General features: G+C 36.8%; 1 protein-coding gene, 1 long non-coding RNA gene and 1 pseudogene across 2 annotated transcripts; 2 read left to right on the plus strand and 1 right to left on the minus strand.

Moving 5' to 3' along the window:
- Positions 1-333: 333 nt before the first annotated feature.
- LOC147516980 (uncharacterized) lies at positions 334-2179 on the minus strand. Its single transcript, XM_086589426.1, has one exon. The coding sequence runs from the start codon at positions 1978-1980 to the stop codon at positions 619-621; it is 1362 nt and encodes a 453-aa protein (XP_086445552.1). The 5' UTR covers positions 1981-2179; the 3' UTR covers positions 334-618.
- A 719-nt stretch (positions 2180-2898) lies between these two features.
- Positions 2899-3621, plus strand: LOC147516981 (uncharacterized). Its single transcript, XR_015213778.1, has 2 exons — positions 2899-3035; positions 3424-3621. It is a non-coding gene; the product is annotated as an uncharacterized LOC147516981 (long non-coding RNA).
- Positions 3622-4878: 1257 nt separating this feature from the next.
- Positions 4879-6170, plus strand: LOC147516982 (pentatricopeptide repeat-containing protein At3g02490, mitochondrial-like; annotated as a pseudogene).
- Positions 6171-18811: the final 12641 nt, after the last annotated feature.

Genomic DNA, 18811 nt, shown 5'->3' on the forward strand with positions numbered 1-18811 from the left:
TAAATAAGTAAAAATGATAAAAAAGTAAAGAAAAAGTGAAGCAGGCATTAAAAACAGATGTCTTTATCAATTTCATCAACACTGGTCATCTTGTTAAACAAACATTACATTAGAAGTTCCAGTTGTACTCACACAAGATATGAAATCAACGTATCATACATGTTTGAGTTTTCCTAATCTTAAAACGGGTAGAATTCTTTAGTTCAGGTTTAGAACATGGCACAAGATCAATTCCACCCACCATTAAGTAATAAAGTGCTTCTCATTCCTTAAATTACTAAAATAGTAGCTACTCTCATATTATCAAATCTCATGACTCATAATAACAATAGATTTTGATTCCGTAACGAACTACAAGAACATTTATTGATTAGATTTCATCAGGCAAACAAAATATTACATCCATATACATAATTCTCCGGCTTAAGAGGTAAAAAGTAACTAATCTGAACAAAATATACTAGAAAAACTCACCGTTAACTGAGGCCAGGCGTGTACAAAGCCAATAACTAGAAGCATTGAGCAGCATACCATCTTTGTCCAAGACGAAAAAGTGTCACCATATCACCTTCAAAGATCATATGATGATTCTTTGGCAAATCTTAAGATAAAGGAGATTTATTTTTGCACACTTTGCTGCTCTATCATAAACTGTTTAAATTTCTTAGCTTGTTCTCTCATGCTTGCACAAATCTTTTCGTTGTCCTCACATATTTGTTTGGGCAAAAAAACCTCTAAATAGTCAAAATATTCACCCAAAGTCATTTTCTCTAGGTCTAATTTTGGCATCCATTTCCTATTGACATCAGGAATACTTTTTAATTCATCAAAAGTTTTACCCTTCTTCTGAGCCTCAGATTCAAAAGCTGGAGCACATTGAGAAGACTCACCTTGTAAATCATTGGGACTTTCTGACTCCTTGTCATCACCAAGTATCTGCAACCCCGAAACAGCAACTGAATCAGACTCCAAACCTTCATTTTTTGATACAATAACCTTTCTTGGACGCCCTCGCCGACCTCTATTCTCAACAACAGAACCCACATTGTCTGACTCATTGATCTTTGACTTCCCACGAACCTTCTGATTTTTAGCAAGAGAAACTAAACTAAATTCAGGAACACATTGTTCCTTTGCCGCTTGACGAGTAGGATATCTCCTTAAAAACCCACTTTCAACCGCAATTTCCTCCCCAACTACACTAGAATCTCGAATCTCTTCCTTCTCAACTACTCTAGCACTTGCACCCGCTGCCCCAGGTTTTGTATCTCGCTTTGACTGCCCAACCCCACCTTCCAAATCAACTTTCTCCACATCCCCAACATCAACAACACTAGAATCGGGTTTCTGAGCTTCTTTACCACTTGTACCAGCCACCCCTCGTCGAGTATTTTGCTTAAACTGACCAACCCCACTTTCCAAATCAATGTTCGCAACATCAGCAACACTAGAATCTGGTTTCTGAGCTTCTTGACCACTCGCACTGCCCGCTCCACGTCTAGTATTTTTCTTAACCTCATTTACCAAATCAATTTTCTCTACACCCCCAACAACAACACCAACACTAGAATCCAGCTTCTGGGCCGCCCCACGTCTTGTATTTTTCTTATCAAAATCAACTTTCTTCACCCCCTTCACTCCCTCTTCAACTGCCCCATCAATACAAACCTTAATAGAAGTACACTCCCCAATTTTAATGAAATCACCATTTCTAATACCAACTTCTTTACCCCCTTCAATCTGATTACCATTTACCAAAGTGCCATTTGAAGTATCAAGATCACGTATAACCCAACTACCACTCTTAAACTCAATTACAAGGTGTTTTGAGGATATACCTGCGTCTTTAATAGTAAAGTTGTTACCTTTAACTACTCTACCGATTCGAATTGTGGACCCAGGTTTTCTTTCTAGGGTTTCTCCTTCTTTTGGTCCTTTTTCTACTAATAATCTCAATATTGTTTGTTGTTGATGGTCCATTAAGCTATATTTTTTAAGAAATGAGATGAATCATAAAATGAAGAAGAAGAAGAAGAAAAATGTGTACCTGACTTTGACCTTTTTTTGTGGTAATATTTAACGGAAATATATTTTTGAATTTGTTCACGCGCGTTTTCCTTTGCAATTTTTTTTTCTTTCTTTCCTCCGTTTTTTAAACAAGTTGAAGAAATGCCCAAATTACGGGTGCAACTCGGGCGGGTTGAGGTCTAACTAGAGCCCAACCCATTTTTCAATCAATTCAACTCGAGGTCTCGAGCCGGCGTCGGATTTTGGATTACCAACCTAAGCCTAAGCCCAAGTGGAAACATATCAACCCAAGCTTTACTCGGGCTTTTTTCTCTTTTGACAAAAATTGAATAATTTTTTTTTTAATTTATTAAAGTATTGTTAGCATGGAATTTACAAGAAATTTGTCTATATCTTTCTCAAAATCAATGATATTCATATATAATTGAAATCACTGTGATTCACATAATAAAAACCTATGAAGGAAACAAAGCAAGCAAATGTCGAAATATGAGATTTGTTCATATTTATGATCGAGTTCGAATTCCTCGAGTTATCTGACATTCCAACCCAAGCCCAACCTGTTAAGTTGGGCTTTTACTTTCCAACATAAGCCCAACCCGATGAAAACTTATTGCAACCCAAGCTTGTCGAAATTGAGATGCTTCCTCAATTTTGAATATCAAAGACCATGAATACTGAGTAGTTGAGAATGCTCCCAGTGACCAACGTCAGCTCTCCTTTTTTCTCTGAGACTGACACATCAGATTTTCCAATAATTCGACAGAAAAAAAAGTAAATCTAGGCCCACTTTTCCTAATTTCAATTGTTCATTATTCTCACCGTATTAAAACCAATGAAAAAACAAAAACATAAAACAAAACAAAAGTCCCGAATTTTGCCCCAAAAACTTCATCTCATCTTTGTTCAGTGTTACTTCTTGACACATCTTTCAAATCTCTTTCTCTCAAAATATCTCTGAAGAAGAAGAATAGAATGATCTGAAAAATGCCAGAAAAAGAAGAAAGGTATGATTTTGTTTCTAATTAGTAAACAATTATTTTGCTTACTTTTAGAAGTTAGAGTTAGATGTTAGTATCAAGAATGGTAGATTAAGTATAAAGTGCTTAAGAAATCCATTTTGCTATAGGTTAAAAGTTGAATGTTTAAAACTGCATAGAGAGTAAAACCATTGTTAAAATGGTGCCTTAATTAGATTCAACTAGGTTTTTTCTCTTTGTTTTTTGTTTATCTATTTTTTTTTTCAGTACCTCCTGTTTGGTTTTATTGTTTGTATTGGTAGTGTTGTTTCTTTGAAAGTTTTTATGATTTCTTTATCTATGTAAACCAAAAAGTCGGCAAATTAGCTACATGCTTTAGGTGCTCTTGCTTAAATACACAAGTTCATTCTTGCAGATTGAAAGCTCTTGCACCGGACGAAATGGATGCTTATGCAGGTTGCATGTATTACCACACCAATGAGTTTGATTTGTGTTGCAGAGAGCAGCAAGAGTTTGAGAAAGCGTGCCCGTGGAATTGAGTAGTTGTTTATATTTTCTTCATTTTCATAAATAATTTGGAACAACTTCCATTGCGCAAAAAACTCTTATGCTCTCTTCCTCATTGGTAAGTGTGTAGTGTAGTACCTGTTCATTTGTTTGATTTGCCTTGGTATATATCTTTGCCTTTGTGGCCGTCACATCTAACTCGTACAACTTAAAAGAAGCTTGAGAGCACAACACACGAGATGACTGTTGGGTTATGTAGATTGCCATTGTTTTGATTGTTTTTTTACTATTGCAATAACCTTACCAACATTATTGAAGTTTCAAGTCTCTCTCACACACAAAAAAAAGATGCAATATTTTGTGTCATGAAACATTGCTGAAGATCTGGACGAATTTTTAAGCAAAGTACTGATTTTATTGTATTTTGATTTCGGGCATGGTTATTAAAGGGGTTTAATCTATTCATTGATGATGATCTCACATATAAGTACACATTCTGTTTATGTAGGTTAGGAAAGGAGCATGTGCTTCAAATGATGAGCTATTTATTGATGATGATCTCACATATAAGCACACATTTTGTGTATGTAGGTCAGGAAAATAGTTCGTGTTTCAAATGAGGAGATTTTAGGATTTGCAAAGCTGTGCAATGATGAGCTTACTTTTGACAATATTAATAGGTTTAGGGTTTCACACTAATTTTGAATTGACTATGGGTTGCCCTTCCCCCATCACCGTCGATCATATGAATCAAGTAAAGAGTTGTAAGACGAGCCCCATCTCTTAAATGAATCATTTTTTTCCATTTTCATGGTTTTTAAGACATGTTACTATTCTAAATTCATTATTAGCCAAATTAAGCCGTTTTTTTTTTTTTTTCGGAACAATGAGTTTGTGAGCAGTGTATATTGATTGAACTTATTGGGTTAGTCGTTTGTTTACTAACTGTTGCATCAATTTTCAGTTATGTACTAGAAATAAATTGGATACTATATGATAATCGAGTGCATCTCTGATTGGCAAACCTGTTCTGCATGTAAAATCCTACACCAAGAGCCAAATCCTTTGGTAATTTTGGACAGGAATTATTTCTTTTCCTTTTTAGTGCTACAAGTTTGTTAGGGTTAGGAAGGCCAGCTGCTTTAAAATTATATTAGAGGTAGACTTTACCTTCTTTGTCCCTTTTACAAAGTTGCGAAGTTGCTCATCATGAGGAGGTAAGAAGTAATTACGGTCTTGATTCAAGTCAAGACTAGCTAGGTGTCTGCTTCTGTATATGTCTCTGCATAGACATGAGCAAACGTAAGACACGAAAAACTATTAGCCAGTCCTTCTATAGCCTTACTGAGAGTCTGAGACTAAGATGCTACCAAGATGGCTTCCTTATTCATGTAAGTATATGAGTCGTTACTAAGGAAATAGAAGTGGGAAAATAAACTGAATTAAAGAAGGCAAAAGTGAGTTACAGGATAGAGTAACAATCGTTGAGGAAATGCAGGGATTTGGTTATGAAATGGAGATGAATACGTATTTTTTTGTAATGGGGTTGTTTTGTAAGAGGAGACTTATTGAGGATGTTGTGGAGTTGTATGAGTACAAGATGGGTAGTGCAGATAAGCCTCCCGTTCAGGATGGCATTTTCCTCTTGCGAAAGGCTGTTATGTGGAGTAAAGAGTTGAACATGCAATTGTTTTCTAGAGTTGTGGAGACTTTCACTAATGGCGGAAATAGCTTGACAACGTCTATTCTTGACATGGTTGTTAAGTCACTGATCAGTGTTAACAGATTGAAGGAATGTGGTACGATCCTTAAGGCCATGGAAAAAGGTGGATTTGTACCTACCAATGAAGTTTACAATAAAATTATCTTTCATCTTGGTAGTGTTGATAGAGGTGAAGCTGTTCTGATGATAAGTGAGATGAAAGCTTCTGGGAACTTCCCGATTCCAAGACATGGACTTCTTTGATTTATGGGCAATGCTTAGCTGGTAATGCCAAAAGCGCGTCATATTCCTTCCGAACAATGGTAGAAGAGGTTGGGGTGGGGCACAGATGCTGGTCATGCTTTTAAAGAAGTGTTGAAGGGGTTTTGCCGAAAGAGGAAAGCCACAAATGCATACAACTTTCTTTCTGAGATGGTTGGTCAACACCAATTACGACCTCGCCATTTAGCATACAAAATGTTGATTTAGAGCTTATTAATTGGTTCAGGGAGGTTTCAATGAAGCACTGAGTCTTCTTGGATTGATGAAGGGTCATGGTTTCCCACCTTTTCTTGAACTGTTTATTGATCGTATCTCCAAGTCTGGGACTGGGGATGATGCTATCAGTTTTCTGAAAGCAGTGACGGATAGGAAGTTTCCATCTACTACTGTAGTTGTCCTTATGATTGAAGCGTTTTTGAAGGCTGGGAGGCATAACGAGGCACAAAATTGCTTTTCAAAGTCTCCAAGTTATATCCATAACCATGCTGATGTGTTGAATCTCTCACTACACCAGAATTGTTGATTAAGGACGAACCTATAAGACTAATTCTACCGTCCTTAATTAACGACTTGTATTCCGGTCGTACATCCTTCAAAACCCGTCGCAGGTACAAAGTGTAGGACTCTTCAAAGATTTGGTACGAAAACACCTGTCTTAATAAAAAACACTAAACTCAACTTCTTAAACTTCAGCATTTTCCGTCGCAACCCAAAATACCCTTTTCTTTGGTCCCGTGATTTGCTTCACTTCAACCTAAAAACTCATCTTCTGCTGAAGCCTCCCAATAATCCCTTGATTTGGGTGCAGAAGTATTCTTCTCTCATGGGGATTGATTCGGAATAGAAGAACCATTTTAAAACCCTTAAATTTTTCTCTATCATCCAACACTTAACTCAAAACCTAAACCCTTACTCATCCCATCTTCTTCTCACCAAACCCTCTTCTCAAGAGATCGTTTTCTTTTGTTTGGTGGTGGTGCGTTCAGATGCGAAGGAGACATGGTGCTGTGAATGCTTTCTCAAATGTAATTTTTGTCTCTCCTAGTTTTTCAATTTTGATTATTTTCTCATTTCTTTGTTATTTTATTTTTGTGTTTACAATAGAGTATTTCTTCTTCTGTCTTTGTGTTTACCAAAGGATTACTAATACATTTTTTTATTTGTTTTTTGTTTCAGTGTTGCTTGTTGTATTGTAGGTGTTTTGACACTTTTTCTCCTGCCGCTTCTTGATAAGACCACTTATGTTTCAGAAAATGCTCTTATGCCATGCCAGATTTGTTAAATGATTGGTATTTTTACTAGGAATAATTGTTTGTTAATGTTAATGAAATAAAGTATTGATTTTTTATGCTATATCTAGTTGGGCATGTGTGTTTATGGGTTCTGTAAATTAGTAGAGCTGCTCAAGCTTGGCCCCTTTGTTAGCTCGCTCAAACTCAACTCGACTGTGTTATGATATACGCAGAGTATGAGCATATTTTAAATCCTGTACGTCTAAAACAAGTCGAACACTCGAACTTGAAAATATTGAAACTCATCGACTACCATCCTACAACAGTAGACTAACTGAGATACTCAAGCTCAGTATAGCTCGGATACTATCTAGCTCACTCGAACTAGTGCCAATTACATAATGAGTCAAGAGCCTCAACATACTTGTGTCGTAAACCAAACAATAATTATATAGTTGTAAATCAGAACATGCCTGTAAATCATCGAATGATCTTTGTTGACCCAAAGCCTTTATTTATTTTTCGAAATTTTAGTTGCTTGAAGGTATGTTTTTTGAACTTCTAACATTAGTTTTCCACTTAAAGTATGTTTCTTTATTATTATAATCGATGTCTAGTTTCTTTTCTTCCTGCTTTTGGTTTTGTATAGTTTGTTTCTTGTATAAGTATTGAGCTTCGCTTTTTTCTTTACAGTGATAGATTACAAGTTATTGATATTGTCTAGTATTGTTCGATTGAGAATTATAGTTAGTTTTGATATCTTTTGTTTCAATGTGTGTTCATATCAATGTTGAAACCAGCCACTTTTGATTACTTCAATTCTTTTCCTTCAAAAATTGGAATCTTTAGTTGCTGGTTCTCTCAAATTGATTTTGGGGTTTGTAATTCGTTGATTTTGGGGTTTGTAATTTCATGTCAGTTTCGAGTTTCACACAATAGCGGCAAGGTTTAATCATATTGGCGTTGTATATATATAATGGAATTCTGTCATGTACATCAAGTGCGAGGTAAATCTGATTTAGAACATCATTTCACTGAATCTGTAAGTGAGAGGATTTGGAAATCACAAATGACTCTCATCCTAGCAGACAATGTTTGTAAAAGAATGAGAAGAGGAAGTGTGTGGGCTCTGTTTGATGGGGGTGGCGTCCTTATGTCATTTTTTTGGCTAATATGTTGAATTTTGTTGTTGGTTTATAGTTCAAACGCCTAGAGAACAGGTAGCTGATGCTGAGGCATTTCTCGACTTATCCGGTATGTTTGCAACTTTTATTTGTCAAGTCAAAATGCAACGAGGGAATAAAACCATCTGATTTTGTAACTTTACTACTCCTTTTTTTTTTTTTTTGCTTTCTACTCTGAGAATTTAGTGGTACTCTCGCGCCTTGTTGGTTTGGAAGTACAATGGTAGTTTTGCGCCTAAAGTTCTTAAGAACACATTGGGATTCGGCTAGTGAGGAAAGCGCTAGTGGATCTTAGGTGAGTTAACTATGGATGTGTGTTGATTTCTTGGCGAGACTGTTTATTAGATGCAATAAAGATCTTAGTTATATGCTCTTTGAGTGATTTTTTTCTTTTAGAAAAACATTATAAGCATCTTCGCCATTGCTCCTTGAGATGAATGTTTTCCTTGTCATTTATAAGTTGTTTAGTTATCAACTTGTTTACCATTAATTGGTTCGTGTTATCATTTTTTATTTAAGTGGTCGATTGGATTTTCTGTTTACTTGCGTAAACTTCTTTCTCATTTTGTGGTGGTACTGGACTGGTGATGCGGGTATTGCTGCAGCTGCAGCTTCCAGGTGTTGCTGCTAGCTAGTGCATGAGTGTGTGCATGTGGTGATGTGAGTGTGCTGCTAGCTAGTGTGTGAGTGTGTGCATGTGGTAATGTGAGTGTACTGCTAGCTGGTGTGTGTGTGTGTATGTGAGTGTGTGAGGGTGGTGGTGCCTGCTGCTGCTGCTTGGTGTTGCTGCCATAAACCTGTTGGTGCCTGCTGCTGCTAGTGGTGTCGTTGTTGGGTGCCTGCTTGTCGCTGCTGCATGATGCTACTGGTGTCGTTGCTGGTGTCTACTGCTGCCATGTATCATTGGATAGGTATCAATCGTGTTTCGGTTGCTCATAGCGATTAAGTTCGTAAGATGCATTTTGACCTAGTGTTTTCTAAGTCACTTGCATACAACTTCTTTTGTAGACAGGGACTTCTCCCTTTGCCAAACACCTAGACTAGGCTAGCTCATTTATTTCCTTTCTTTCTTCAAGATGTTTCATATACTTAATCCTTTAGTTCCCCTTCCAGTTCCTTTTTGATTTAGTCACTCTTCTTCAAATTTGGTTCAGTCATGGGCTGCACAAGGTATGAAGGTGAACTGGGATAGGAATTTGGATTTTATGTTCCAGTATCAAACTGGTTACTTTTTAAAAAAATATCAATAGCGGCAGTATGAGACATAGTTTAATATTTTCTCATTTCGGGGGAGGCTAATCATGGGAGTGAATATTAAATATTTACTCACTAAAATGAGATTCTGGTATATTAATTCTAGGAGTTGTGGAATGATCAATTTGTGTTCAATAAGAATATTGTTGTTTTGCTACTTAAATTGTCGTTTCTTTTATTATTTCTCTCTTAGTGAGCTCCTTTGTAACTAATATCATCCAATACCAATACACAATAAAGCCTTCCATGTTTCATTTTCAGAAAAAAAATGTTTGAAAAATATAGTATAACAATTTGTAGCACTTAGTTAAAAGGGAAGCAGAAGAACTAGTTCTACTACTCGTATATGATGTGGAGATGACATCTGTAGATAAAATGAATGATATATAATTCAGATAGCCTCGTTGTTTACATTCGCTTCCTAGAGATTAGAAGTCATATTCCACTGATGATATTAATTTTTGTAACTGGGCGTTTTTGAATTGAACCATTCTATCCATTAGTGTTGCTTTAGAAGAGACACATCAGTTGTAGTTGACCAAATAATTTAGACCAAGAATGTTGCGCATGCGGCCAACTTAGTCCGCTTTTAGCAATATTTTCCTTAAATTAGCATGGATTAGCATAAAGAGATTGTCCCATATGTTTCTATATGAATATGAGTTTCAAGTAAAAGAAAAACAATGTATATAGCTTGTGTTCATGTTCTCAAAGGCATATGACCACAATTGTCTTTCATCTCATGGAACAGATGTTGGTAGAAGTTGGCCTGGGATTTTTTTACCTGTTGTTCTTCGTTTTGCTGTTTAGGTTTAATCCCCAATGTTTTAAGCCACGAGTTTATGTCTTGTTCAGTGCTGAGGAAGGCACGAATTTACTTGTAGAGAAACTTCATTTGATTAGGAGTTTGTATACAGCTATCACAGAGGAAAGATATCAAGATGCAGGTACTTAACTTAGAAATGACACATATAAGATTATGGTTATCTTATGTAAAGGTGCATCAACAACTAAGATATACCTGCAAGTTCTGCTCATGCTGGGCTAGCTCTACCAGGGGAAATTGGATTTTGGCAGACCAAAAGCAAGGTTGTCTACTATAACTTAACTATAACTTAACTACGACTTTATTTTCGTACTCCTTATGTGCATGAGTATTATATTATTTATTGATCTGGCCATAAGTAGTCTTGTCCAACAACTTCTAGTTTTATTCGAACGAACCGAAGTCAACTCTGGTGAACTCACTTCTCTGTGTGGAGTGGCGTCGGACTGATAATGCTCTTGCCGTGTTGTTTGCCTCTACTTAGGCTAGCTGCTTAATTGTTCCATCTCTAGAAAACTCCCAAGGATGTTTACCGTTATGAAAGGCTATGTGATTCACATGAAAGAACAAAATGTGCAAATGCGATGAAGATAGGAATTTCAAATTTCAAATTTCAAATTGTTTTTTCTTTTATGTTCTTATTCTTTCCTTGTATACTTTGAAAGCCTAGTTGTTGGCAATCAAAAGCTTGAAAACATTGTAAATTGGAAGTAATCAATGTATATCAATTTTTGAAATGTGTTGTTTTAGTATGTTGCTTGACTAATTGATTTTATAATCTGAGAAACCTTAAATCAGGTAGCAAGAGTCAGGAAAAATTGATTCTACCCAAAAAAAAATTATTAAAAAAACTACTTTAAACTAATACGACAGGGAACATTGTCGTTAATTGACTTCCAAAAATGAAATACGACGGAAATGCATGTACTAAATTTAGGACACAAATTTACAACGGTTGGCTGAGTTCTAATTTTGAAAATACACAGTTCCATTGTAAAGCAAATATACGGCGGTTTTGATTGTCCTATATGTAACGATGGGAAAAACGGTCTCAAGCCCGTCGCAATTCTAATTAAGCTTACTATGATTTTTTCCGTCGTTAATATTAACGACAGGGCTATTCGCGATGGAGTCTGGGACATCATATCCCGTCGCAAATCTCGATTTAGGACGGATTTAACCGTCATTTTTTGCCATTTCTGGTGTAGTGTCTTTGTTGCCCATAAACCTGTAGGTGCCAGTCCTACTGCTGTGGTAGCTTAGGTGTGATGGGATGCTGACTTCCATTCCTGGAATCGTTAAAATAAGAACCACAAATCCACAAACAGAATATCCATCACTAATTATTCAAACTTTAGGCAGTTTGACATTAAAATAAGACAGGTGTAACATTGATTGCGGTGCACAAAGAGGTTGAAATGAAATGATGAATTTGCATATGGCTATCAATTTAGGAAACGAGATCTATTGAATCAGAATTAACAGGAACTAGAGGAAGTAAGAAGTCTGGTTTGCAGAGGATTGGTGTTCGGACTTCGGACTTCTAATAGGGCATGAGCAGGTCTACATTTAAAGAGGATATTTTGATTATCAGCATCATGATGTACAAAAAGGATTGCTACTATTAAATTCTTTGAGGAGCATTATATTGTTTACCTGTAGAAGAGTAAGAAAGTACACTAATTGTTCAAGTTATTCAACGTGGATGTTGTGTATACAAATGTATGAGGTCTGAGAAGTTCACGTAATATTACGAATATACATTGGAAATACTGTGTATAAAACTCAATTCAATGACTGAAGATAACTATGTAACACGGCGACAACGACACCAGAATATTGTTCCTCCACCTCTGTGAAGCTGAGTATTTGGCACTACCATGGCAACCAACATGCCCAAGACCAATTCGAGGCCACCACCACCACAACAACAACAACAGCAACAACAGAATAATGTGAACAATCACGAAGAGCAATGGTGGGAGTGTGAAGCAGAATAACCAGCATACCTATAATCATCACTCAAGCATGTCTTCTATGTATGGGAATAGTATTAAAGGGAGAGAATCCGAAGACCCTGCATCTAAAACTATGATGAAGGCGATGGCAACAAGAGCCTTATGGCATTTAGCTAAAGGGAATTCGACAATTTGCAAAAGCATTACGGAGTCGAGGGCGCTTTTGTGTTTTGCTATTCTTCTCAAGAAAGGTAGTTATGAAGTCTAATACAATTCTGCAATGACATTGATGGAAATCGCTGCTGTTGCCGAACAAGATGCTGATTTGAGACGTGCTGCATTCGAACCTACTTAAATTCAAATGGACATAAAAAATCAAAGGCCCTGAAATTTTTGTTGGCACAAAAGGAATAGGCCTTCTGGACTATGACTAACTCATTGGTCATTTAACGATTGTTGTTGCATCACACTGCTTATTTTAACGCTTAAAATGATCATCGAGTTAGTTTGTCATGGTCCAGAAACCAGCTACGAGCTATCCTTTCTGTTGCTACAAGTAGCAGATGTTAAGTTGGTCTGGACTTTGGACTTTCATTTTTTTCTCCTTAACTGTAGAGGAATTTAAACAAAATATTCTTTAATGTGTTTCCAGAATTTACTGTTTCAATTTTTATTCTGCAACATTTGCAAATAGGTATGATCACCTGTTTATTTCTGTTTTAGTTTCAGAATTACTTGCACGCTACTTTTTTTACTCAAACTTTAACCCCCATTTTGAACTATATGGTGTTTTTAGTGTAATGCCTCAGAGTCTTGAGTTTAACACCAAGTTTACTTGCAGGTGGAAGACCTGAGGATGGAAAACAATGGCTAAAACTGAGAAAAGTTGCATGTGAAAGTAAATTTGCATTTAGAAATAGATAATTTCAGTTGGAAATGGTGAGGATGGATAGCAGCGTTGTTTTGTTAGAGTTCTTTTAAGATAGTTGTTCACAGCAAACATTCCTTTTAGTTCGTAAATTATTTTCTCAGAAGTGTTTTTGATTTAGATTTTCAGTTCCTTCTTCAATCACTGTGATAACAATGTACCCTCTTCATATGTACATCAATACCCTCTTCAGTCTTTGTTTAGTCCCATGGAGCAAAATGTTTTTTATGAATCAAGTACTTTGATTTTGTGATTGAAATATTGAATGACAAGTTTATAGGAGTGGCTACCAAAACATGCCTACAAATTTCTGAAGTAGAGGTACCTCACCTAATAAAAAAGAGCACCAAAAATCACTGAAATAATACATTCTTGCAAACTACATAATTTTATTTTAGAGTTAATTGGTCTAAAACCTCCACATTTGTCAAAAAAACGGAAGGACACATGACATCAGTTTGGAGTAAAAGAAAAAGGGTCCTGTTACGGCTAGACCCCATATTGTGTTGGGCCGACCCCGAGTTGGGCCGGGGTATACCCATTGTGTTGGGCGCAACTTCGAATCATACACCCCCCAACCAAATACCCAAGAAACCGGAAAACCGGCTACCACCCTTCGTCCTTCAAACCCTCAATTCCGCGATTTCTCTCGACCAAAAATCCACAAAATCAAACTCGCGATTTCTGTTTCAATTCTTTGTTTCCATCACTCTCGATTCTTTATCTCGATCTCGATCAAACCCACCCAATTACTGCTCGATCTCGATCCCAATTCGTCAATCAACTAAACAATGTTTTACTAACCACCATTAGTGAGTTCGGTGATTATCTGAAACCACCTCAAGCTCTTCTATCAACACCAATTTCAAAGTGAGTTTTTTGCTTTCAAAGTGAGTTTTTTTATGCATTGTAGTTTGTTCATACATTGTAGTTTGAGTGTTCAAGGTGTTTGTTCATACATTGTACATTGTGTTTGGTTAAAAACAATGTCGTAGTTCATACAATGCCATAGTTTTTTATGCCGTAGTTTCAAAGTGAGTTTGTTCATGCATCGACCAACCAAATACACGTAAACACGCTTCAACACCAATTTTAAAATGTTAAGTTTGTATGAAGTGTACGTAAATTGTATTAAGTTTGTATGAAGTGTTGTGATCTTTGTGCGACATTATTGCTTGTAATTTGCTAGACTAATTTGACGTTATAGATTGTGTTTCTATTAATATCTTTGTGCGGCGTTGTTGGGCGTTAATTGAATCGAGTTAATATTTGTATCGGGTTAATCATTAATTGATGATATATTAGGTGGAAGTCTTTCTTGTGGTTTCCCATTGACGTTAATTGAATGTGTATTATTAAGTCCTAGATTATGTGTAATGCTTCCATTTAAGAGTTGAGTTTGAATTTTGAATAGTGCGGCATTGTTGGCTTATTTTAGTATATATGTTGAGAAATGACCTTGTACTAATTTTGAGAGCTAAGTTGAGTTATTGTTCTTTTATCTCGAGACGTTATACTAAGTTCTTTATCTCGAAACGTTATACCAAGGCATGTTTTGTTGGCAATAAGGAATGATGAGGAATTGGGGAAGTTACTTGCTGGTGTAACTATTGCACATGGTGGTGTTTTGCCTAATATTAATCCTATTTTGTTACCAAAGAAGAATGAGAAGGCTGACAAGGTTGAAAAGGCTCCTAAGTCTCCTGGCAAAGGAACTAGGTCACCCAAGAAAGCCTGATGTTGGGGTTTTCTTGTTGTGACGGTGGAAGTTTAGTTTTTATGTAATGTTGGGGTTGTTTTTATGTTTTTAGATTTCTGAATGTGAAAGAAGAGTTTAATATAGTAAGTAGTAGTGGTAGTGTTGTTGTTTAGGACTTGGGTGATGTGGAATTGAAATGAATGAAAACATCTTGTTTTGTTTCTTCTATGGATTTGTTTCTTGTTGTGTGTATTTGAATCTTACAAATTTGTACATCTGGGGTTTCTGATATTACAAGACTATAGTCTGGCACACAGAATCAATCAATTTACACATTAGGATCTCATATTTTTGTAAGGGCCCATATTTTTTCTCGAAAGCTTTATAGTTGGACGTCTCAACTTTTTCTAACGTCCCTGAGCTTACTATATGTTCTACTTGTTTTCAATTTGAATTAGTTGAATGTGTTATGAATATGCATGTTTTAAACTTTAGTTAGTGAACTCCAAAATTAATAAACATTTACAAGTTGAATGTTTTAGTATTAGAAGTTGTGCATTTGCTTGTTAATAAACAATTTGAATTAGTTGAATGTCTTATTTTTAACTCCTATTTATTTTGTAGTAATGCCTCGAACAAAGAATGTGAATGTGAAGAATGTAGCAAAAAGTGTTTTCACGGGTGCTAAGAAGTTGTTAGGTAGGGGGAGTAGTACTTCAGGTCGTGATGACCAGCCTGAGAAAAAGAGAGGAAGGGGACAACCACCTCGGCATTAGTTCGTAGAGGGGATCAGAAAGTGGATGATCCCGGTAATGTTGTAAGTGGTGGAGTTAGGAACTCAAAAGAGAAGAAAGGAGACAGTTCTGAGTGATGTAGATATAGATGTAGATTTAGATATAGATGTAGATTTAGATTTAGATGTAGATGTAGATGTAGATGATGATGACATAAATATGGATCGTGGGAAGAGTGTAGTTGTAAGTCATGCTGATAGTGAAGAAGATGATAGTAAAGAAGATGACGAAGAGGGTGTTGATGATGTAGAAGAGGAGAATGACGAGGAGGAGGAGGACGCGAAGGAGGAGGATGACGAGGAAGTCCCTGTAGTTGTACCTCCAGTGAATATTGTGAGAAAGTCCAACAATGACTTGGAGTACTAGAGAGGTGTTTATGGAGGTGGCCCTCGTGTGTCACATCTATTGTATGACTATGCGGTGTACGTGGCTCGCGATATTTGGGAGGGGCAGGTAATATTATCATATATTGTCTATTAGTATTTAAATTTTGTATTACGAAACCTTGTGCATACATTAATACTGAGTTTTTGTTGTTTTAGGCAGAGCGAGGGGTGTTGAAGTGCCATGGGTACCTAAACAAGTTGGTACAATGGAATATCGTCAGAGAGTGTTCAGACTGTTCTAATTTTCACATAGAGCTTCAAAGGACCGGCTTATGTACTCTGGTCTTAGGTGTATACAGGCATCAGGATCCTGTGTGGGTCTCTGCGTTTGTGGAGAGGTGGCATCCAGAGACCAACACATTTCATATGTCGTGGGGCGAGATGACAATCACGTTGGATGATGTTTCCCAACTCTTAGGAGTTCCGATCAGAGGCAAAGCAGTTGATCGGGGACACCGATTTGACCACGAAATGTAACAAAAAGACTCCTCCACAAAGGTCTTGGCATACCCATGGACAAGATAGATGCGGAGATGAAATCCAATAAGTTCACTTCCAAAGTTAGGATGGATTTCTTGATGAAGCAGTTTGCTGGGAAGGTAACGGATGAAGATTTACGGGATGAAAATGGGGTTGTTGTGAAGAAGGCGTCAACCCAAAAAGAGTTGCAGTTTGCTGTGAGACCTTATCTGTTATCTTTCTTTGGATGTACCGCCTTCACCGATACGTCTGGAACTGCAGTTCCCGTTTGTTAACTAAGACTGCTTTTGAAATTTGCCGAGACTAGAGACTATGTATGGGGTGCAGCCTTACTGGCTTACTTGTACAGGGGTCTTGGGACTGCCACAAGTGCTAAGGTGAAGGGTGTTTCAGGCTATTTCACTCTCGTACAAGTATTAGTTTTTTTGTTTCTCTTTTCAATGTCAATTTTATCTATCTATTACAATATTAACTGGGTGTCTATATTAATCTAGGCATGGATTTATGAGTACTTCCCGGTGTTCAGGCCATTCCCAAACGAGGACTATCACTTGAGCATGTCGCGTACTCATAAGTACTCAGTTACTCAGTCTTTTTATGCTAGCACAACAGCTGCATTGAAGCATACCCGAGCGATGATTGATAATATGACTTGTACTGATGTAAGCATTTTTGTATGTAAATAGTTTTATTTATTAATTGATATTATTAGTATGTGGTTAATGATTAATTTCCTCGATCATATGCTATTTGACAGGTTGAATGGTATCCCTATGCTGAAGTCCGAGCTACACGGTCGGTGGATGAAATAGCATTTTTCGAGGGATTTATATGCTTTCTTGATAATGTCGAGCAGTACAATGTTTCGAGGGTTGTGAATTAGTTGGGTCATATGCAGTTTGTACCTTAGATCCCCCAAGACCAAAGACCTCGACGCGAACTACTTCCGGACGCAGGTACGATGTGAAATTTAATATTGCGTCTTCCTACTAGAGTAAATGGTATAATCACTTGATACAATTTGAACATCGAGGACCCATTCCGTCTTATCCATTGGAGTGTGTTAGTAGATACATGAGTTGGTACGAAAATAATAGTCATATTTGAATGATAAACCGTGATCATCATAATCACTACTCCATACAGAGTCTTTCATATCATAATCTGGTGAGTTAATACCTTACAACGTTAGTTTTTTTTTTTTTTTTTTTTTTGTTTTGGTATTTTATAAATGTATATCCTAATGTAGTTTTTCGTTTTAATTTTGACAGCACCCCATGGTCGATGAAGTTTCTCACTTGCTCAATCAAGGCCTGCAATTGGGTGGGACTGCGATTCCAGACGATGCACGGAACGAGTTCATGGAGGCATACAATTTGACTCGGTGCAAGTTCATTGGCGGACGATATCGTGAAGGAGCATAGGTGAAGAAGCAACTTGAGCATTGACCTCAACTCTGGAGTTCTAGTTTAAATTACTTTTGTTGTAAAGAGTGACGTTGTGATATCTGTACCTAAATACTTGTTTTTGTTGTATGTTATTTCAAAAATATTATTTGATGTTATGTGAATTTGGTTTTGATATTATGCGATTCCATTTTATTTCAAAATACTTGAATTTGATGTTATGATTCCATTTTATGTGTTTGGTTTTGAATTTGGAAGTGTTAGAATTGTTGGAATATGGAATTTGGAAGTGTTAGAATTATTGGAAGTTGAATATGGAAGTTAAGAAAAAAAGAAATCGAGGATTAGCAAATTTCAGTCCCAAACGACATGGCCACACCGGTCAAGAGGCAAAAAAACAGAAGTTTGGGATTTTTCAAAGTTCAAATCCCAAACGACATGGCCACACCATTGGGGACTTAGTCCAAACGGTGTGGCCATGTTATTTGGCCTAAGTCCCAAATGGTGTGGCCATGTCGTTTGGGATTTGAACTTTGAAAAAACTTAGTTCTGTTTTTTTGCCTCTTGACCTGTGTGGCCACACCGTTTTGACTTAGTCCCAAACGGTGTGGCCATGTCGTTTGGGACTTGAACTTGGAAAAAACTTAGTTATGTTTTTTTTGCCTATTGACCGGTGTGGCCACACAGTTAAACGATATGGCCATGTCGTTTGGGACTTGAACTTGGAAAAAACTTAGTTCTGTTTTTTTGCCTCTTGACCGGTGTGGCCAAGTCGTTTAGGATTTGAACTTGGAAAAACATAGAGTTCTGTTTTTTGGCCTCTTGACCGATGCGGCCACACCGGTCAAGAGGCCAAAAAACATAACTTTATATTTTTTCCAAGTTCAAATCCCAAAAATCCAAACCATCCAAATCAAACAAACATACATCCATACATCAAATTCGACCAAAGAATACCATCAAATTTAAGAAAATTGTATAAAAAACCAAATTACAATTCCAACCACATGAACATTAATTACATAGACTTATTCCTAGTCAACATCTATTATTGGTATTTCGGACCCACCATTAGTGTGCTCGTCTTCCAATACTAAATTGGGAATGTTCAATGTCGTAAATTGCGCTTGTCTTGCTTGTAATGCAGTATCCTAACTATCTGTAA

Source organism: Coptis chinensis, chromosome 2, assembly GCF_015680905.1.
Source record: "Coptis chinensis isolate HL-2020 chromosome 2, ASM1568090v1, whole genome shotgun sequence".
Classification (NCBI taxonomy): Eukaryota; Viridiplantae; Streptophyta; class Magnoliopsida; order Ranunculales; family Ranunculaceae; genus Coptis; species Coptis chinensis.

Excerpts from the sequence above, each read along its gene's own strand:
- LOC147516980 (XM_086589426.1), bottom strand. The coding sequence starts at position 1,980 with ATGGACCATCAACAACAAACAATATTGAGATTATTAGTAGAAAAAGGA.